The sequence below is a fragment of the Eretmochelys imbricata genome, chromosome 22 (genome assembly GCF_965152235.1).
Source record: "Eretmochelys imbricata isolate rEreImb1 chromosome 22, rEreImb1.hap1, whole genome shotgun sequence".
Lineage (NCBI taxonomy): Eukaryota > Metazoa > Chordata > Testudines > Cheloniidae > Eretmochelys > Eretmochelys imbricata.
Window position 1 is genome coordinate 6,961,724 of NC_135593.1, and position 22,705 is coordinate 6,984,428.

Consider the following 22,705-nt stretch of genomic DNA (forward strand, 5'->3'; position numbering starts at 1 on the left):
AATATGATAGATCGATCGATAGCCTCAGTTTCTAGTCTGGCTGAAAATATCACCAGAGATGCTTTATACTTCCAGTCCAGATAAAAATGTGGAAGCTGCCACAAAAGAATAAAATGATTAACTTGAAAGTTAACTGAATTTATATGAGCCAAAGTTTCAGTTTGCATTGAGAGGGGTAGTTTGAGGTACTTCTTAGCTTCTCCAGATGAAGTTTTCCTTTCCTAGTCACTGGACAAACAGAAGTCTTAGGACTGGGAATTGATGATTATTCTGTGCTGAACGTTGGTTCATGCTGCAGGCCGCTGATCCAAATTTTGGAATGGAAAGCAAGCTCTGCTTCTAAAGAGGGCATACGGGTAGACAGGGGGTGTTTCAGGACAAAGCAGAGGTCACTTCAAGGTTTGTGTGGAGGAACATCTTACTTCAGGAGAGACCTTTAGGTTTTCTAGGAAACCATCTGGCAATCCTTTAAGAGTCTTCAGCAGGACAGCCCATAAAAATGCTAAAATAATATTTACCAAAGTGTGTGTGCGCATATTCATATCCATGAGCCTCTGTTGACTAATACAGATGCTTAAAGGAAATCATACAATTATTTCACAAGGGTAAGGAAAAAATAACCCAAAAGGAAGGTGAATGTACACCTCTAGGGTAGTGTGTGCGTGAGTTCCCAGGGACAGAGGGCCAATTCAGTGGTGATATAAGTAATGTAAATGAAATGTGTGTGTAGATAGAGTAACTTGCAATAATTTGGCAGCATAGGTGAATCTGTCAGCACATGACAGTTCCATTTGGATTAGCCTTCAAGGGTGAATCCTGGCCCTGTTCCAGTCGATGGCAAAACTACTAATGACTTCAGTGGGGCTAGGGTTTCACCCCAAATATTCAGCATACAGTGTTTATCCCCACAACATTTTGCGGATGAATTTTACGCCGGAGCAACCCTGGATCATGGATTTAAAAGAGCCCAGGAGTATAGTAACAGCACAGACATATGGCTGTCAGTATAGCCCACTAGATGAGGTTTATGTGGGGATAGATGGATTCTATGTAGCAACTGATAAATGGTTATTCAATGGTTAATAGCATATCTCGACAGCTCAGAAGTTTAAGTTCTCTTAGAAGTTAGCACAGCTGTTGCAAAAGAGGCCAGTTTCCAAGTTATCAGTGTGCAGTATGGAGCCCCAATTTGAGAATTCAGGATAGTATTTAAGCATGTGCCTAACTTAAGTCCCCTAAGCATGTGTTTAAATTAAACATGTGCATAAGAGGTATTCTGAACTGGGAGGAGCTAAGTGCATCTATGAGGGTTTGTTTGATTAAGGGCCTTAGTGGATGTGGAGGTATGATGAATCCAGACCTCCCTTCCAATGTGTCTCATCTTCGAGCTGGGGCAGGGTGGGGTGTGAAACGGTGAATTTCAAACATTGCCCGATCTAAAAAAGGAACACTTTTTTTTTTTCCAAAACTGATTGTGAAAAAATGTCCCCATTATCTTACCAGCTCTAGTGTGAGCCCTAATTTCAGGATATTCTTGTTGTTAAGAATCCTCTGGACTTTGTATCAATCTTCTGTCCTCTTTGCTTTTCCTCCTTACACAAGTTACCAGGTTCACTTTTCTTTGAGCTGTAAAGAAATGAGTCTTATTTTGGGATTATCGCAGGGTAAGCACTGTCATTTCAAGAGTACCTCTCATAATGGAAACGAAAACTAAAGGCAGTGTGATCTAGTGGCTTGAGCATGAGCCTGAGTGCTGGGAATTCCTGAGCTGTATTCCTGGCTGTGTCATTGCCTAGCTATGTGACTTTGAGCAAGTCACTGAATCCCCCTGGGCCTGGTTTTCTCCATCTCTATAGTGAATAATAATGGACCTGATCTTCAGAGGGGCTCAACACCTACAAGTCTCACCTACAAGAAATCAGTGGCAGGTGGGAGCTTCAGGTGTCCTGCGCCTTTGAAAGTTGGGCCAAAAAATATTTGCCTACCTCCCGAGCATTTTAAAAATATCTTATATTTTGGATGCCGTTTAATTTAAAATTACGATTGAGCTAATCTAATCTCAGTGGGCCAGGAAATCAGTTACTGCTTATATATTGTATAAGCATCTTAAACAGATCCCTCTACAAAGCCAAAGCAAACGAGCCAAGGGAAATGTCCATAAAAATAGAAACGTTCAGTTGTAGATCCCAAAGTGTTGTACAAAGGGGAGAAAGCATTATTAGCCCCCATGTGTAGATGGAGAAACTGATGCACAGAGCGCCTGAGACACTTGAGCCAGATTGCAAACTCCTCACTCTACCAGTGAGCAGTTCCTCACTGGAGAAGTGCCAGGCTTCATTGTGACTGCTCTAGTGAGTAACTTCTCCCCAGGGCAAGTATGGGGCTCGCAGTCAGGCATTTGGTAAATAGACAGTGGGCAGCAAGTCAATGGTAGAGCCAAGAATAGACCCTGTGTGCCTGATTCTCCATCGCCCTGCACTTTGTGTAGTGTGAGTGTAAAACGGGCCCAGATGGTGGCCTAGATACTATAGGGTAGGGCCTGAGCTCCTGAAGTTATGTAATAATAGCACAATGTCAGCTTTCATTTAAAAACAATGTTCCTAGCTGTCATGCATGCAAAGGAAAACTTGGAAGCATTAACCAAGCTGCCTGAGTCTGCAGAGAGCCTGAAACAATAGCTCCAAGAGGTGTGAACTGCCCCATTTGTCTCGCTTCTGAAACCTGCTGCTGTCCCCAAGGAGGCGTGGGGCCAGACAATGCAGGGACAGAGCTTATGGCATGCGGAGTAGGGGCTCAAATATATCAAAAGATGTTCTTAGGGCTGTGGATTGCCTTAATTCTGCCCTCGTGTAAAGTGCTACCAAGCCAGACTGGCTTCACACCCACTTTACACGCACGGTGCAAAGCAACGGAGAATCAAACCTCCAACAACTCCCAGCTTGGGGCTCTCATTCCTGCGTCACTATGGCTGCTTTCTTCTAACTGCAGTCAAGCAAAGTCTCAGCTAAATAAGCATGCCTTAAAGGGGGCTCTGAAGGCCAAAAGTTAGGACTGTGGTTGTACCAATGAAACACCCATGATTGCCATTTTCCAGGAGGGCTTATGTGGGTTCCCTGCATAGCACACTCAGAGGTGGAGTAGTGTTGAGAAAGCTCAAGAAAGCCCAGTTCCAATAAGCTTCCAGCCCTTCAGTGAATCATCCAAACCTCCTGCTTCTGCCCACCTGGGCAGGAAATACTTTGTAACCTTAGGTTTGGTTTTAAAAATAGGTAAGGAGTTTTGGGGGCAGGGGAGGGGGAGGCTGGTATGATTTTGGACCCCACTAAGGCTCAGGTATTTGGGTTTTGGTTTGGTGCATTATAAAGATTGGGGCATTTGGGATCTGAAACTAAGCTTTGATCTGAGACACTGCCAATGTTCAGAGGTGTCCAGATCCTCGAGATTTGTATTGAAGAGATCCCGTTGTGCTAGGTACATACATACACTGTGAGCGACAGCCTCTGCCCCAAAGATCTCATCATCTGAATAGACCAGACAAACAGTGGGAAGGAAGACAGGGCATGGAGAGGAGGAGTGAGTGGCCAAAGGTCACACAGCAGGTCAATGGCAGAGTTGAGAATAGTATCCAGCTTTCCTGACTCCCAGCTCAGTGTCCTGTCCACTAGACCCCACTTACTCAAGTTTGACTATGGGCTCATCTCTACTGCATTTTAAACTGACCTCGGTCTCCATCCCTCATATGCTATTTCACTTTCACTCGCATAAGTTATTGGCAGCAGAAATGCTGATTCATAGAACTGCAATTCCAGAAACTGTTGTTTATATTTAAGGAATAGATGTTTTTATGTTAATTACAAGTCATGTGCAAGGTCATTTGCTGTGGGCACCTCATTTTTGGCTTCTTTGCATCCCACATTTGGGCCCTGGCAGGTGGAGGGGAATGGATCTGTAATATGCCCTTTGCAAAGAAGTTCAGGAGTGATCCCTAACACTGCAGAGGAAAAGAAAGCAAAACATTTGATTGCAATTTCCCTGCTCTGGAGAGCAAAGAAATCTTTCTGTGCATTGCACGGTGGTTTGTGTTCAGCATTTTTCTCTCTGATGAAGTCAGCCTTTGTGGCAGGAGGATGAACCTTTGATCATTCGCAACGCCTTTTAAATGTGGTTATGGTCAGAAAAGTGACTGTACAGAGCACGGAGTCAATATTCAGTGCAGGTGCATCACTGAGGCCTAGAGAGAGCCCTCATTGTAGACATATACAGGGGGTGAGACCACTGATTACTTTCACATCACAGTCTCTGGTTCTCATGGCAGTTGGAGCTCAGCCAAAGCCAGGAAACCCTGACCATCTTGTGAAATTTCCTTGCCATCGAGCTTTGGGTCACATTGGAAGACAAAGCTTCAGAATTTGGGGGTTTTGTCCAAGCCGAACCTCTTAAGGTTTGAGCTGATTCTGCCAAGAGCCTGTCTCAAGGTGAGCTCTTTCAGTGCAAATGGCTCATTGCGAGCCAAGCACCATCACTGCTTTGGGGGCCTCAAATACAAGGATGTGTAGTTGGATGGGTCGATCTTAGAACTTTCAGATGAGCACCCAGTTGGGGCCTGTCTTCACTAAGAACTTAACTCACATCCTGCTGTTAGCCCCCCTCTTGTCTACACACACACAACTCTCTCTCTGAATCTGGTTTGCTTCAAACCAGGCTAGCTGGCCTGGCTGGGGGCTGACTTCAGGTGTCTCTTTCTGCTTTCACTCAGGCTGGAACCTGGCCACTTTGCAGTGAAGACACAGGCTAAATCATTTGAGTGCTGATAGCCCTCCAATGCCTTCCCCCAGTTCTCCCCATGTACCCCAAAGGACAGACAAGTTCTCCCACAATTCACTGGGAAAGAATAATACTAATTCTCGTAGCACAAAGAACTATGGGTGGTGCCCACCGAACAAAACACATCTCCCTTTCAATGGGAGAAGCTCTCCTTTACTTCTTCTCTTACTTAGTGTCATGGGTGCACAATGTCTGCTGTGGTTCACCCCAGAAGCAGCTGCATTTCATCAGCTGAAGAATGGTTACTATTCACAACAATGCTCTGTATGAATCAGCCACCCAAGACACCAACATACATTTCTTATCAAGGAGAGGTGGGTTGTCAAGGAGAGGTAAATTCAAGGTGGATAATATAGTATGGGTGAATTTGGGGGTATTTGAAAGAGATGGCTTAAAACAGATTGCTGCTCATTGGAGCCATCCTGTTCTCTCTGTAATCTATAAACTAGACATAGGCATGCAGCCAGATTTTCAAAAGTGGCCATTCCAAATTTTGGAAGCCCAACCAGAGACCATTTTCAGAGATGCTGAATACCAGCAGCTCCACGCACTGCAGCTGAAGTTCTGTGTGCGCCACAATTTGTAAAATCAAGCCCAGCGTGTCTCCCACTGTAGACCCCCAAAATGGAAGCACCTATGTTTTTGAAAACCTTGGCCTTCATCCATAATGAACTGTTGGAGCCACAGGATCAAAGTCACAATAGGATCAAATCCTGATATTTTCACTCAGTCTCAAGCAAAATTCTCATATAAAGTCACTAGACGTTTTGTCTGAGAAAGGACTGTGGATTTTGCCTCCTAAGAACACAAGGTAATAATCATCTGACATTTCTGCAACTCCATTCATTCTTCAGGATCCAATGGTGTTTTGCAAACTCCACACAGGACCACTTCAGGAGAAGGAGTAGCAATAGACTTTCCTCTGGGGCAGGCAGCTGTATGGCTCATGGGATGCCTTGAGAAGGCAGGGACTGGTTTTTGCAGGGAACTGAACGTGTCTGTGATGTACTCTGAGCTGCTGTAGACGGAACTGGCCGCATGATGCCGGGAATGTGATTTAAAAACTGGAAAAGCTGAAGCCAGCGTATTCTCAGAGGCACTATAATGTAATGTATATGCCCAAGTAATAAACACAAGACCCCTGTCTCGGACTCAGTCTGGCCAGTCAAGGACAAAGCTCAGGAGGCGGGAGCTTGGGTCAGAACTCTAATCCGCTGTGGCTTGATTAGTTAGGTTGTGTTAGCACCCTTAACACTCCGCAGGGGTTTCCCAATTGCCCAGCTACCCCAGACTCCATGTAACTCTAGATTCCAATAGGATGCAGCATTTACTTGCTGGTGTCCATCTGAGCTGTGGATCTCTTCATTAACCAGAGCTGAAGCCAGACTCTTCTCAATCAGGTTAGGCTCCTAGGAATTGAATGTAGCCACATGTTTATAGCTAGGGAAGTCATTTAGGGACTGATCCAGAGGGAATGAGCTAAGCATCAGCCTTCCTTGACCTTGGACTATAGGCTTAGATCCAGCTGGGCCAGCTGTATTCTTCCAAGGAAGTGGAATTGAGTTCCAGGTATTGGGTCTGTCAGATGAGACTTTTAAAAGATGAGTGACTGTAGTCTGTCCATGGAAGTTAAAGATCCCCTGGCACTGGTCACCCCTCTGTATTTATGCTGAGTCTTAGATGCATGGAGATGCCACAGCAAGGTCTGCGAGGAGGAGGGAGACATGCCTCTTAGCTCTCCTCCTACACATCTAGCCATATTTGTTTGGTGTTTGCATGTGTAACCCAGTAGAAAACTTGTGTTACAAGTCCCCAGCTGTGTCTGAGCTACAGAGGATGGGTTTTACAGCTGCATCAAGGGAGGCTTGCATTAGCAGTTTGTGATTTTTGCTTTGGAGGTCCCTGGTTCAGTGCCCAGTCTGGCAGCCAAAATGGCAGCTGTCACATAAACCTTTGTTCTCCTCTGTGCCTTGCAACTGAGGGGAAAGTAGGGTCCTTAGGCTCCATGCATTTAATCAGTAAAGTGTCTAACATCTGGAGGAAGCTACTGTATGCATGCAAGAACATCGTTATGGATATCTGTGGTAATGAACTCTGGTTCATTACCAGCTCCCTGTACAGGAGAGTCATTTCTTCATTCACAGAATGTGCTGCACTTAGGAAATAAATCTCCCCAGCTGGTATTATCTACGATGGCAGGAAATGTGGACTTGCCCCATTATTTAGTCCTATCCAAACCAACGTATCAGTCCACGCCCGAGCTGAGCTCAGCTGGACCTTTCCTTAGCCTGATGAATAGGCCTGGGCACAAATTTTCCATCAAAATGGTTTTTTCAACAGAAAATTGAGTTTCCGACCAAATGAAAATTTTCATGGGAAGTGTCTGCTTTCCTCGAATTTTCAATTTATTTTTTGCCAGAAAACTGAACCCCTCCTCCCAAACTGAACATTTTGGGGGTTTTGGCCAAAAAAAGAACCAGGTGTTTTGATGAAAAATCAAAATTTTCTTCTGAAAATTGCCAAAAAAAATTTCCCCATTTGTGTCCAAGAGGGGAAAATAATTCATTTTCCAACCAGATCCATTGCCAAGTGTATTTGGTAACAGGGCACAGAATCCCGCCAACCGAGATCCCCTTTGACTTTAGCAGCTCACATTATGGGGCTAAGCAGCTACAACCATCTTTACCCTGGGCCTTGGCACGCACGACTCTTGCCTGCAACTGAGCACTGGGTGTTCTCTTTAAGGTTCACCTCGGCCCTCCTGCTATAAAGGGAAACCCCCAGAGTTTTGTGTTGAGATGCGCCTAGGAGGCCAATGAAGGCTACTTCCTGCCTTTGTCATTTCAGAATCCCTGTCTGACACACCCTGGCTTCAGCAAAGCAGATACTAGACCAGTAACCACATCCTCGCTGCCGATGAAAAGGCCTACTCTTTGCTTTAAGAAAAAGACACTGGCAGTGTCACTGGTTTTATTAAGCCTTTGCAAGGTCTCGAGGGGACGGGAATGGGGATTTCCAGCATACGTAATGGACTAACAACGTCCACAGATGCATCTGCTTGAATCCCTAACACAAACCAGGGTTTGGGGTCGGCCAGGGCTGAATTCCCAAATCTTGCTGGGGAGATTTCTGGCAAAAATCTGACCCGTTCTTGTGAAAGTATTTTGGAGGGGTATCTTCAATCCCCCAAGTGTTCTGAAATTAGTACAATCAATGAGCGAAGGGGCACCGTATGAAGATACAAACCTACCTGGTAAAGGCAGCTAGAAAATTAAGTGTGTATTTAATTTTACACAGATTCCTTTTAATTTCAGCTCAGAGAGAGCTGCCCAGTGATCATAGGTGTTGGTGCTGGGGGTGCTGCAACACCCCCTGGTTTAAAGTGGTTTCCATCATCTATAGGGTTTACAATTTGGTTCAATGACTCTCAGCACCCCCACTATACAAATTGTTCCAGCACCCCTGTCAGCGATGGCTGATCATGCTGGTGGTATTATCTCATTGTTTACTTGCACTCCCCCATTTATATATATAACCCTCTGTTGTCTCTTGTCTTATACTTAGATGGTAAGCCACTTGGGCCAGGGACTGTCTCTTTGTTCTGTGTTTGTACAGTGTCTGGCCTAATGGATTTCTTGCCCAGGCTGGGGCTCTTAGGTGCTACAGAAACACAAATAATAAATAGTAATAATGGCAACAGTAGAAGCCACTTGCAAAACTATTAGGGCAAATACTTCTTGATTTCAAGGGGACTTAAAGCACATGCTTAAAGTAAAGCATGTGCTTAAGGGCCAAAAAGGCTTATCCATCTTTGCTAAGTGCTTTGAGATCTGCAGCTGGAAAAGCATTGGCTTTTAGCTTGTGCTATATAGCAGCTTATGCTTTTAGCTCTGAAGGTCCCCAGTTCAGCTGTCAGCCCAGCAAGCAGCCTTCGCACATGCACGGCTAACTTAGCTACATGAAGAGCATGCAGACTTTGTCAGATGTGCTTTGGGTGAGGCAGGAATTTGCCACAGTCTCTCTTAGCTTGGCAGGCACCATTTATAAGGCATGTAAATGCAAGGAAATTGATGGTCAGAATCTTTTGGTCAAATTTTTGAATTTCAGCAGGGAAAAAAAGGAAAATAATTTCCTGGTTTTCAAGTGGCTCTAGAAGCGAATAGCTAGGTACATCATGAGTCCTATCTCTCCCACATAACAAACACATCATTCTCTTTGAATGTGAACTAACTTATGTTTCATCACACCACAATCACCTCCACTCTGACTCTTAATGAAAGCTACTCCTTCACCAGTGACCTCAAAATAGAAACACTGCACAAAACTTTTTAAAAAGATACATGAAAATTTATACAGACTTTCAAATGACACATTAGAGATGATCTATATTGTAAGTGCTGTTCGGTTATTTCGGGAGTGAGAGCAGTTGGAGGCAGGCAGGCAGATAATTGGGGATCTGATTGAAAATGGGGTGGTAAAAGGTTCTCAAGGACAGTTTGCAGCAAGCAGTGAAGAGAGTACTGTACCCAGCTCCCTAAGTTAACTGTACCCAATTAACCTCAGCTCCTGCCCTGCTCAGACACAGAGTAACCAGAAAAAGAACCCACTGGTTTTGCATAAGGGTTCATGGACCCCAAAGAATTGGATTCAATCTGCGATGCTGGCAGATGTCATTTTCAGGCAAGGCTTGGCAGCTGTGGGGCACTCGCAGCTGCCAGCCAACTCAAAGGGAGAATGTGATCGGAGTTGCTGGTTTAGTCATGACACCGGGCTCTTGTTTCTTCTCTTCAGGAGGCCCTTTCGGTGGTGAGTGACGACCAGTCCCTCTTCGATTCCACGTACGGTGCTGCCGCTCACCTCCCCAAGCCGGACATGACGGCCTCAGGGAACCCCGACTACGGCCAGCCACACAAAATCAACCCTTTACCTCCCCAGCAGGAGTGGATCAATCAGCCGGTCCGGGTCAATGTCAAGCGGGAATATGATCATATGAACGGATCCAGGTAAGGAAAGGCGTGCGTCTGCCCATCTGGTATGTTCCTATATCAGGGAAACCTTGCTCGCAAAAGTGATCTCCTGTACATTACCCATATGCCTGTGTACATACAAACCCATCCCTTCACTTAGGGGCAGATCCGGTTCCCGCTGGAATCAAGGGGAGTTTTGTCATGGCCTTAAATGGGGACAGGATTGGAACCTTGCAGTTTTGCAACTTGCATCTCCATAGCTATTGTTAGGGCTGGGGTTAGAGGCCCCCAAGGACCGACCCGGTGTTGCAGGCACTGATGTAGACGGCACACTCCAGTGCCCTCCCAGTAGGTCAGGACTGAATCCAGCACTGGTAGTGGATGCTGTACTGCCGGAGACAGCGTTGGCAATACAGTAGGAGGCGCTCTCCCCTCCGTCTCCACTCAATGTCTCAAGAGGCCATGCTGCGGCTGGAGGTGCCTCTTTCAGGTAAGATTTAATACTGAGGCTCTGGTCATATGTGACTTTCCCCCAGGTACAGTGATCAAAAGCCGTAATTCCACTGTCTTGCGGAATATCACAACATTTAAGTCCCACCAGTGAAAAAGAGAGAGCCTGGGCAATAGTTGTGCCCCGTGATGATAATGATCAAGAAGTCACAGGAATGAAGTGCTGGCCAGGATGGCTATAGAACTGCATGGGCTAGCAACTCTAGGTGCCCCTCCACCCTGCATACACTCCAGCCAGTCCAGTCAGAGGTGGGCGGGAAGTGGTTGTCCCGTCCCAGGAGAATTTTAAAGATATTCTGAAAAATTTTCCTGTCCCAAATTGGGATAAAACATTGAAATCTCGCAAAATGTTTACAAACTGAAAATCAGGGGGAACAATCAAATTGTGTCAATCAAAATGTTTCCTTTCGCTCATTTCGATTTAAAACCTTGGTTTCTAAGAAGAGCCTTACAATGAACTACATTTGAAACAGGAAGCCCTGCTGCCTACCACTTTTAAATCTCTGGGGACAGGCAACTGTAGAAGATCTGGTACTGCCGTGTATGTGGGGTTTGCCCTGTAAGTGCAGAGTAGAGATATGTTTGCAGTGTTGTTGTAGCCATGTTGGTCTCAGGATATGAGAGAGACAAGGTAGGTGAAATAATACCTTGTATTGGACCAACTTCTGTTGGTGGAAAGGACAAGGTTTCAAGATTCAGAGAGTTTTTCTCCAGACCTGAGGAAGAGCTCTGTGAAGCTCGAAAGCTTGTCCCTTCCTGCCGATGGTGGGGTGGGGTGGGGAGAGGGTCGTCCGACCAGTTTTGCACCAATGTTTATGAATACAGAATGGGAGTCCCAAGTGCAAAGTAAAAATAGAATAGCAGGTGTGTTCTGGGGAATCTCATCCTTCCAGAGGAATGGAAGCAATAGAATGGATCCGGCAAATGCAAGCAGGTTAGCATAATCTTACCACTGTAGCCTAAAATATAATTTATAATATACTGTTCCTCCTTTTGACCCAAGTGACTAGCCAAAAAATTTGAGGTCTAGTAGGTTGTTCCAGTTAGGAGGAGGAATTGGTAGTAGTCAGGTATTTCTTTGATGCAGTTTTGTTTATTTACAAAGAATGTACAAAGTCCTGTTTCTCTGACTGCAGAAGGAATCATATAGCAGGAAAGAGCTTCTTTAACTTACAGCACCGAGAACATTCTTGTCAGCTTGCATACCCAACCCAAAAACCTCTCCTCAGTTTTCTTCCAGGGTCAGAAACCATGCTTTCCGCACTCTTTCAGGCTCTCTCTCTCGCTCAGTCTGTCCCAGGTTTTTGTCTGTTCTGCCTTTCCTTACACATACACCCTTGCCCAAACCAATACTCAGCAAAAGCTCCTGTGTGGGTTCATGTGCTTCTTTTGTCTTAGGTAGGGGTCATCATTACAGTGAATTGAAGCGTGAGTGTACACCCTCGATCTCAATGAGGTTTTATCTCAACCCGAAACAAGGTTCACATAGCCCATAACAAAACAGTGGCAGTATGGAGCATGCAGCTGGCATAAAAACATGTCTTCATGTGGGATGAAGATTTGTGCACTATGCTGGACAGAAGGTTTGACTGTTTTGTCTTATGATTAGTTCACTGATAGGTTCTGAGATGGCTGAGTTGGCTTAGATGGTGACTTGGACTACATGACCCACAGGGGCATAAGGAGGGGTAGGAACCCCTTTATACCTCTCCATGGGGTACCCAAATCTTGGGCAGGGTGTGTTAAGCTGAGAGCTTACAACCACTGAGGAGATTGGAGGCCCAGTCCACTACTAGACAGAAGACCCACCTACTCACGACTGAGAGATTTGCCCTGTCCCCCAGTCTCCATCACAGCTTATTGTCATGGCTTGGGCCATTCCAGTCACCCCGCTGCTCCGCCCATCAGCTGCCTGCCAAAACTGACACACCATCTGAGCAGCGAACGCCAGCCTCAATACAGATGAACTCGAACTGTGGACTGAATAATAAAACCTTCCTCCCACCCCTCTGTCACTGCCTTTTTCTCTCTTGTTTTTCAAGTGCGCCCTCTTACCAGGCTCCAGCTGCCTTGTTAGAGAGAGCAGCCTTTATTCTGCGCTTCACCTGTGCTTGACGCAATAGCATTTGCTGCTTGACGGGAGAATGGCTTGTATTCTCTAGGGAGTTATTAAGCTATATGATTCCTGACAGTGGAGGGAGCTGGATGGGGGTAAGTGACCATGTCCAGCTTTCCCTTTTATTTCTTTTCTTAGCAACTAGAGACAGGCCCGACTGGTGCGGTTTAAGGAGATGAGTTGCAGGTGGGATGGGAGCAGGGGTCTCGGAAGATCAGGGATCTATGGGAAGGATCTCTGCATGTCCATCCTCCCATCAGATAGAATACAACCTCAGTGGTCCTTTTAGCCTGCAAAGACCATTGCAAGATGAACAAGCTTTTCAATGCAAGTCATATCTGCCCAGTTCATTCCGAAACAGGGGCTGGAAATGCTTCCCATACATTTGGCATCTATGTAATCGCATATATTACACTTTCAATCAGTGGCAGCTCAAGACCTATATTCTTGGCGAGACACCGGGCTCAAAATACCACTGCAGGATTTGGGAAATGGATCCTTTGGGAAAGTTTCAAGCTAAATTTTCAAATCTGGGTGCAATTTATGCAGCCACAAAATATGTGCTTGCCGTCACACATAGCTGGCAAGTCTCCGCTGGCATAGTCGTATTCTGCAGTGGTTAATATGTCTGAATGTGGAGCAGTTAAAGGCCAATGTGGAAAATGTAACATTCTTCAGCCTCTTAGACCACCTTACACATCAGGGAGGGAGGATGGACTTGTGGTTAAAGCATTGACTTGTCACTCAAGAAATGGGGGTTCCATCTCTAGTTCTTCCACAGATTTAATGCGTAAATCATTTAATTAGAACTGGTCAAAATTTTTGTAGTGGAACTGAAATGTTTCTCAGGTCCAGGACAGAATCTCGTGGCAGCGGAGAGGAAGACAGAGACCCAACCCCAAATAGTCATTAGCTCAGTGTTTAGGGTACTGGCATGGGAGAGCCATGTTCAAGTGCCTTCTCTGCCTGCTTCAGAGCTTGGATTTCAATGTGGGTCTCCCACATTACATGCAAGTGCCATACCCCTGGCTAGTCTGGAAAAAAATGTCTAAAGGTCTCTGTTTCATTCTGCTGCAGAATGAAAACATGTTTGAAACCTTGATATTATTTTGCAAAACAGAATTATTGTTTTCCAGCCAGCCCTCCATTAAACCACTCTGTGCATTGTTCTAACATGCCTTGTTCTAGCATCAGTTCCCCCCACCTGTAACTAGGGGAAACAATCTTTCTTTTCTCCTCCTCTTTGTCTCTTTGGTCTGTTTTGATTGTAAGCAAGTTGGGAAAGAGGTGATCTCTTCCTATGTATTTGTACAGCACAAAGGACCCCAATTTCAGCTGGGGCCTTTGGGCACTGCCAGAATACAAATACAGTTGGTTAATTTTTTCCAAAATTTGGGTGCTGTTTTTTTTTAACAAAAGTGTTCATTGAAATGTTGAATTTCAATGAACGAAAACCAGGATGAGTGTTTTGCAGAAATTTTGCATGAAACGTGCATCCTGCTTTTCAATCAGCTGCTCCAAATTTCAATGGAAAAGTTTGAAGTTCAGTGAGGGGGAAAAATGGAAGGATTTGGTCACCAAAATTATCACCAAAAAAGCCCAGTTTTTTAAACTAGCTCTAAATACAAATAATAACCCATAACACAAAAATCCCAAACCTCTTGCTGTCTTTAGTGATTTATCATGAATTACATCACTGTAACCGAGAGCAGAGGGTGGCCTTTCCGACATGCGAGTTCTGAATTTCATGACAATAGTATCAATTTAATCACATAAATAAAGTGGGGTAAAATGTCCAAGTGCTTGGTATGTGCATGTGTGTGGAGGAATTTAGCTGTGTAATTCCCACTGATGTTAATGAGTTTTGCTTGGCTAATGATCAAATCAATGCTTTGAAAACATCCCCTGAAATATTAAAATATCATTAAGGTTCAGTCAGCTCATTTTATGGCATAATAAATGTTGCCACAAAATTGTCTCTAAGTAAAACAAAAGGACTCCCTGAACTTATTACACTTTTCCTGTTTTCTCTTCGCTGAAGTGTATATGAATAGCAGTTTCCCTTTAACTAGTATGTGAGCCTTCTAGGGGCGCTCACTGTGTTCTGTTTTAGAAGCCTTGCAGAGCCTTGGGTGTATATGTAACTAGTCCTTAAATGTTGGGTATGGTCAGTAAACACTGTTATCGGGACCCCGCTGTGCCCATGTGGTTTCTTCATACTACTTTGTTGTTGTTGTGTTAAAAAGCAAAAGACTTTTATATACTATTATCAGGTCCCCTTCCTCATCTGCTTGCTAAGTTAAACAATCCCAGTCTTTTCCATCTCTCTTCATATAAGCGCTTTTCCAGGCCCTTGATCATTATTGTCACCCGTTTTTGAACCCCCTTTAGTTCTGCAAATATTGCTTAAGTAGCACACCATAAGGGAACAGACTTAGGTTCTGAGCCCGCACTACTGAAGTCAATGGGTGTTTTGTCATTGACTTTGATGCACCGTTTCTTTTCTATCGCCCATTTTCCATCTATCCTGATGCACCTTTTCCTCTGTCCCTCACACAGTGTAGGCCATTTTCCAAAAGTGAATCTCTTCTTAGGGTGTTTCAGTCCATCATATAAACCAGAGATTGGCCTGAATTCTACCACTAGATCCAAATCACAAGGAACTTTGGATCTGAACTTGATAGGTTTGACCCATCAACCACCTGATCTTGTGATATTGTTGGTATCTGCTCCCGCTTCCCTTCTTCAACTATAGGGAAATTCAAATCTAATTCTAGCTGTAAACTTTAGAGCTCAGACCAGCTCTAGTTCAAATGAGAATTTAAACACACAAGCTGCCTGTTTACATAGTGTGTTTAGGATTCTGGGGCTTTAGAGATTTGGGTTTGGTTCTCACCTGTGCCACAGACTCATTGTGTGACTTTGGCCAAGTCACTTAATCGCGGTGTGACTCAGTTTCTGATCCTAGAATGAGGATAATTCTTCTGTCCTGCACAGGAGTGTTATGAGATCAAATATTCTTGAGGCTCTTGGATTCGGAGATGATATAACGAGATGTGCTCATTTGACTCACTACATTCAGGATTAGTACAATCTAAGTGAGGGACCTGTGTTTGAGAATTGGTTTGTGTTTTTCCTATCATTCTGTTTCTCTGTAAGAATGGGGGGTTTGTCAACATTCATGCACTTGTGTCTAACATCACTCTTCTTTCATCTCTGCACTCTCCCTCTCTCTCTGGTCCCTTCTTGTTCATCCTTTGCCCTTTTTCTATACACCTTCGTATTCTGATTATTTTATTTGCATTATCGCAGTGGCCAGATACACCAATTATGATCCAGGCTCTGCTGTACAAATATAAAGAGGGTATACAAGTCCAAGAGAGAATGAGAAGGGTGCAAGGAGAGTGTAATGTAGTGGGAAGATCCCCTTCAGATTCCAGACAGAACTTTTGAACGCTGGGGAAGAGACCATAATCCCAAACATTTCCTCCAGGAGGGGAAGGAGAAGGAAAGATGAATAACAGGGAGGAGAGGGGAGAAGAGACAAAAGGACATAATGTGGGGAGAGGAATAAAAAAAAAGATGAAAGAAGTAGGAACAGGAGAGAAGGGAGAAGAGTTAAGAGGGGAGAGGAAAAGGAGAGAAAAAAGTGGAAATCTCCTGCTGAGTGAGTTTCTGAAATCACTGGAATCCCTTATGTTGCTCAAGCTCAGGGTGATTCCTAGACAGAGGCCCTGGTACAGTGGTTGCTTTGTTTCCACATATCTGAAGCTCTGGGTGAGGTTGCACAGAGTAGCTCTTTGTCAATGCCAGGGTAGCTGCTTGTCTGCTTTGGCGAGGCCAGCCTAACACTTCCCCAAACACTGAGCTCCCGATGTCCTCTTGGAAGGAGCAGAAATCGAACGTTGCTGTCGGGACAAAGGGTGTTGGGATCCGCACAGCCCCGTGCTCTTTGGGCTCCCTCCTTCCATAGTGAGTGCCCACAAAAGGACTCCTACAAATGGGCCTAGCTCCACTGAACTCAGCAGACTGATGCTGATCTACACCTGCTCAGGGCATAGCCCAGACCGTTCATTCTGGATTGTGTAGCCACTGGAAAGCTTGAAGCCCCAGACTCCTGGTACAACCAAGGAGCAACCCAATGCCTGAAATAGAATCACATAAACAATTCTGAATTACAAACAAATTGATAAAAAATCTAAGTCTGCTCATGGGTAGTTAGTGAACGAAGGATGGGGCTGTGATCAGTGAATAAACTATTAACTGGGAATGGCTCTCCTGCTTCTCTACTGCATTCCTCTTTGTGTAGCTTGCAGCTACACCACCTTCTGCTGGGATCATGTCAAATTCCCTGTCTTAGAAAAGGCCAGGCTGGGACAATACTTGGAGGGAGACCTTCACGGGAAATCCAGGTGTTGCAAATGTGATTTGGTTGGGGAACACTGGGTTGGTCACTGAGCTAATGTCCAGCATGGTGTTCAGGGGTGCTGTGCAGCGAGTGGTGATTAAAGTAAGGTCCTGCCCACTTATAATCATTAATGAATTCATGGCATTTTTCTCAAAAGGTGGGTTGTTTATGTTCTTTTGCCAAATACCAGCTTGGGTAAATGTATAGCTTCTACCAACAATGCCCCCACAGTGCTGGACTTTTGGCTGGGGAAGAGGTCTGTGCTTGCCAGGTGCAAAATCATAATGAAAATGCTTTGGAGCCATCTTACAACATTGTCATCATTATTAATGATACACTGGTATACAGCATCATTGCCATGCATGGCATGTTGCAAAGAGAATAAAGAAACCCTCCCTTCTCTATGGAGCTGATAGCATAAGTAGGAGTGTTGGTTTACTCTATTAAAAAGCACCTGGATGTGTTTATATCTAATGCAGATTAGATTCTAAGAGAGATATTCACAGGCGCAAATCTGGGAGAGAGAGATATGAACACACACACGTATATATTATTGCTCTATTATCTGCAAGAGAAAAGCTCAAGTCAGAGCGCCACTTTGGGGGGAGGGATAGCTCAGTGGTTTGAGCATTGGCCTGCTAAACCCAGGGTTGTGAGTTCAATCCTTGAGGGGGCCATTTAGGGATCTGGGGCAAAAATTGGGGCTTGGTCCTGCTTTGAGCAGGGGGGTGGACTAGATGACCTCTGAGGGCCCTTCCAACCCTGATATTCTATGATTCTATGAGAGGAGTGTTTTCCAAGGGAAATGCAATACAGTACTGTGGGGTTTGGGTCAGTCCATTATATGGATACTGGCCAACCAGACAGCACTGTGACAGAGGCTGTGTAAGAAGTATGGTAGATCCCAGGGGTGAAATCCTGACTCTGCTGAGATCAGTGAGAGCAAGGATTTCACCTGAAATTGAAATTTCCTCAAATCTGGGAGTGTGAGGATCTGGGGGTTTGGATGAGGCCCATCAAATGGGCCATTAAAGTCTGAGCTGAAAGGTCCAGTTGCTGAAAGATGTGGAACCCCCTCAACAACCATTGAAGCCGATGAGAGTGGAGGATGCCAGGCCCTCCTAGAGCCCGTCAGCACTGTACTGGATTGGGTCCTAAAGCTCAAGCCTGGATGCTCCTTTAGTCTCCTTCAAACAGGACCGTTCTTGCTCCCAGTACATGCAACATTTAACACCCGACACCGAGTATTTCTGCAGCGAGTGGGAAGTGCTCAGACTCTCTGAAAAGCCTGACATCCCAGCATTTGCTCAGACCTTGCTCTGGCTGCCATGGGACATTAAACCTTCAGCAGTTTGCCTCTCCGAAGGTGGATTTTGGTTCTCTGCCTGGAAAAACAGTAGGCGAAATAGTAAAACCTTAAACTCAAACATGTGTAAGTTATACATCTTATTTCCATTTTCAAGCCACATTCCCCGAGCAAGACATGAGGAAAAAATTACCATCTGCCTTAGAATCTCTCAGTGGAGTATTTATCTCCCAGTCATGATCACTGAACTTCAGTAATTCCCCCACCCTCCGTTAGATTCAGAAACAAACTCATTTACTGTTCTATATTGGAAAACCCTCCCAACTGGCTCCCAGGACGAGATGAATGCACTGGCATGTTCTTTACCCTGCAGTAAGTAGCTTCCTCCCAAAGCACTTCTTTGCGTGTTTCTTTGCACTATTGGTAAAGAGGAAGGATGGTCATGTGGATAAGTCACTGGACGGGGATCCGGGTTCAACCCTTGCTTCAGCCACACACTTAAGCCCTGATTTCTAAAGGTATTTAAGCATTTTTGTGCTCAGCATTTCAAAGCCTCGCTGATTTAGGAGCCTCTGTCTTATTTTCAATAGTGATTTTGGCACCTCCAACCCTAAAAGTCATTGATTGTTAATGAGATTTTGGCTCCGAAGTGCCTAAATCCTTTTTGAAAATGAGACTTAGGTTCATAAATCAGTTAGGCACTGCAACCCTGAGAACCACAGGGCCTAAATACCTTTAAAAATCTGGGCCTTAATCTCACTGTGCCTCAGTTCCCATCTGTAAACTGATGGCAACTCCCTCTTCTCTATTTACCTCGTGAACTCGTCGGCCAGGGACTGCCTCTGACTGCAGATATGTGGTGGCTGCCATCCCTGACACACCAAGAATTAAACTGGGGAATCTCTACAGCATGAGCTACTGCAGTTCAGGCTTCTTAGCTAGTGGCTGTAATGGACAGATATCCTCTGCAGATCAGCACAGAAGGGGACCTGCAGCACGCATTTGCCAGTGGGTTACATGGACAGCACCTAGCGCGATGAGACCCGAATCTCTAGGCACTGCAATAATATAAATTATCATTAGCACGTTTTTATTACCTTCCTGGAGCATTCTGTAGCTCCGTGTTTCCAGTGTGGACATTCTGTGGCCTTTAATAACAAAATGGGGAGGGAGTGTTGTATTTCTTATTATTTATCACTTACAGGTACTAGTCAAAGATGAAAGCCTTGTGCTAGGTGCTGGAGCGACACACAGTAAAAAAAACAGCCCCCAACCAACCAAACCAACAACAGACAGTTCTTGTCTCCCACGAGCTGACCATCAAGGTTATGACACCGCACAACTGGTGGGTGAGACAAACCAACTGGGGGCTTCTAACACCAAGTTGTATCTGCTTTACTGCAGACATTAACGTGATATCAAGCAATGAAGGACGTTTCCAGTAAGGGTAACTCAATGTGACATTGGCTGGAGCTCACTGCTTCATGTGAAGGGAGGAGGGGAAGACTTTCATAGGGAGGTAGCATAGCCAGTGGCTAGAGGACTTGGAATCTGGGCTATTGGGATCCCAGCTTTGCCACTGACTTACTATACGATCTCAAGCAAGGCACTTGGAGCTTGATTTTTCAGAGGTGCTAAGCACCTGCAGCTGCCATTGATGCCAGCTGGAATTTGGGGTGCTCAGCACACCTGAATACCAGGATGCTACATGCCTGAGTTTATCCTTTGGTTGAATAGATTAATAATTAACACGCTCCTGCTGTGAGGTTTCTGGTGTGTAGATTACCTGGGATTGTCACGTGACAGGTGATACAGAAGTGCAAGGTACCCTCTAGACGCTCCCCCTGTTTCTCACCTACAACTTGCTCCTCCTCCACTGCCATTTCTGTGACACCCCCACACACACCCCCTGTCGTTTTGCTTCAGCAGGGAGGAAGGGTCAGCAACGACAATGTTGACGAGATATCTGCTTCCTTTCCCATTTCAGGGAGTCGCCGGTAGACTGCAGCATTAACAAATGCAGCAAACTGGTGGGCACGGGGACAGAGTCCAACCCGATGAGTTACAGCACCTACATGGATGAAAAGAATGGCCCTCCCCCAAACATGACCACCAATGAGAGGAGAGTCATCGTCCCAGCAGGTACCGTCGGCAACACAATATTCGTGTTCTAATCTCTTTCCGCCACTGTCCATCTTTGATTTAACAGGGAGGGTGGGGGAGAGTTATCGGTTCTCTGCTGAGTTCTCTGTATTAATAACCGTATAAAGCTAAGCAAAAATTGGGCTTTCCATCCTGTGGGGAACTCCAGTATTTTGTTTCAGTGTCTTGAACCAATGTGAATCTCATGATGCACCACGCAGCTTGGTCAGAGGGGAAATTGTGGTGCACCATGGGTGATGTAGTCTGGCCAGGATGCCCAGCTCATAGAATTGAATGGGAACCTGAAACACTGATCTACATCTCCCATGAGGCTCAAACCACCTTAGGCAGATGCACTTTATTGTAGAACTGACTAAAAATGAAATAGTTTGCTTTGATATTTCCAATGAAAAATCAGAAAATTTCAAAATATTTTCTATCAAAAAACAATTCTGTTGGAAAATTCCCAAGCAGCGGTGTGGCCTTATACAATATCTAACTGTACCTATCCAAATGTAACAGGGAATATGAAATCCATTCAGATGATCAGGGGTTTGGGAATCACTGCTGTGGGGAACCTGCAGAATTTATGCTTGGAAGGGGAGGGCATCTTTCCCCTGCATAGCTTGGAAACTCTCTGTGTATAAGCACTTTAGCATAGGAACTTCCCTATGAAGGAAACTGTATTAGTGAAGTTCTCACCCCATTGATGTCACTGGCAAAACTTCCATTGATTTCAGTGGGACCAGGATTCCCCCTGTGTTCTGAAGGATGCAGCTAATGAACTGTTCATAGATTCATAGATTCCAAGGCCAAAAAGGACCATTGTGATCGTCTAGACTGACCTCCTGTGTAACACAGGCCACAGGACTTTTCTGAGTTATTTCCTGTTTGAACCAGAGAAAATCCAATCTTAATTTTAAAATGGCCCATGATGGAGAATCCACCACAATCTTTAGTCAATTGTTCCAAAGGTTAATTGTCCTCAGTGTTAAAAAAATTGCATCTTGTTTCTAATCTGAATGTGTCTCGCTTCTGGATTTGTTAGACCTTTTTCTGCCAGTCTGTTCCCCATGCACGTACTGATAAACTATGATCAAGTCACCCCTTAACCTTCTCTTTGTTAAGCTAAACAGATTGAGCTACTGGAGTCTATCATTGTAAGGCATGTTCCCCAATCCTTTAAGCATTCTCGTGGCTCTTCTCTGAATTCTTTCCAATTTATCGGCAGAAAGAGGTGTATTTGTCAAATTTAGCTCTGGTTTCGGTTCATGAACTGACCATGAACAGATGACAATTCCAGTGCATTTGTTTACCGTTTGGAATAAGGACAAGATGCTTGAACTGAATGCAGTAAAAGAGGGAAAGCCAATAAAAGATTGACCCCTGTGCTCAAGGTCCCATTTAAGCCCAGTTAAGCCTCTGCATGGGGTGAATTTTATCCTCAGAAAGGCAAATGACCTAAGCAGAATGACGGGAAAGGACATGTTTTCAGCATCAACATAGACAAATGACCCAAAGGAACTCTCTAGAATCTTCTCCCGACATTGCTAATGAACGTGCCTGAGATTTAGAAGAATGTTTCCCAAATTCTGTCAGGTCACCCTGGGCCCTAAATGTAGGGATCTTACAAAACTAACTAAATAAACATTCTCCTTCAATATTTACAACCGAAAGGCCAACTTTCTCCAGAACTTGAAAGTGAAATGGCAAGAAAGTGGATGGAAACAGAAGTGCAGCTGATCAGGGTATTTTCATTGCCTAAACTCAGAGGAAATGCAGAAAGTAAATTAACAGTGAAGGATAGTAACTTACGTAGTTAATATTCAGTTTTACAGAGCTCAGGTGCTATTGAGAAGTAGGTAAGTAAATCTCACTATTTATTTTTAGTATTTTCTGGAGTGATTTTCCATTGCCATTTCACTCTGGTACGAAGCAGCCCTGAAACCCAGCAGATGCAGCTGCTAGATGATGCCCTCTGTATAAGGGGATGCTTGGGTGGCATGGGATGCCAGCCAATCCCATCCCCCAAACTGTGCAAAACACCCAGCCATGATTTGTGCCCCACATCTCTGGATATTCTAGGGCTGGAGGGACCAGAAATGGAAGTGGCAGGAAACTGTGATGCTGAATACTTCCAGTCTCATCAAAAGCAGGAATTGCCAGGCGAGGTGTGGTCATGCAATCAAGTTCTAGTCTACAGCCAAACTCCGCCAAAGTTCTTGAGCGTTTGAATAGAGTCCCTCATAGAGAGAGGTGCCAGATGTAAAGGACAGGCCCAGATCCAAAATTCCAGGGTGATAGGACCCAGAGTCTGGGCAAAGACCACTCCCTAAATTCAAGTAATTTTGCAAGAGAACCTAATTCGTGGCTCAAATTTCCAGATGAGGGAACATGAGAAAAATAGCACAGGAAGAATCTGACAGTCTCTG

The 22,705-nt window shown here is 44.8% G+C and overlaps 1 protein-coding gene across 4 annotated transcripts in view; it reads left to right on the plus strand.

Moving 5' to 3' along the window:
• FLI1 (Fli-1 proto-oncogene, ETS transcription factor) overlaps nt 1-22,705 on the plus strand; it is a 115,192-nt gene that overhangs the window by 51,468 nt on the left and 41,019 nt on the right. For all 4 annotated transcript variants that reach the window (XM_077839815.1, XM_077839816.1, XM_077839817.1 and 1 more), the window contains 2 exons: nt 9,616-9,827; nt 20,119-20,273. In XM_077839815.1, the coding sequence (XP_077695941.1) occupies nt 9,616-9,827; nt 20,119-20,273 (367 nt within the window). The remainder of the gene's footprint in view (nt 1-9,615; nt 9,828-20,118; nt 20,274-22,705) is intronic.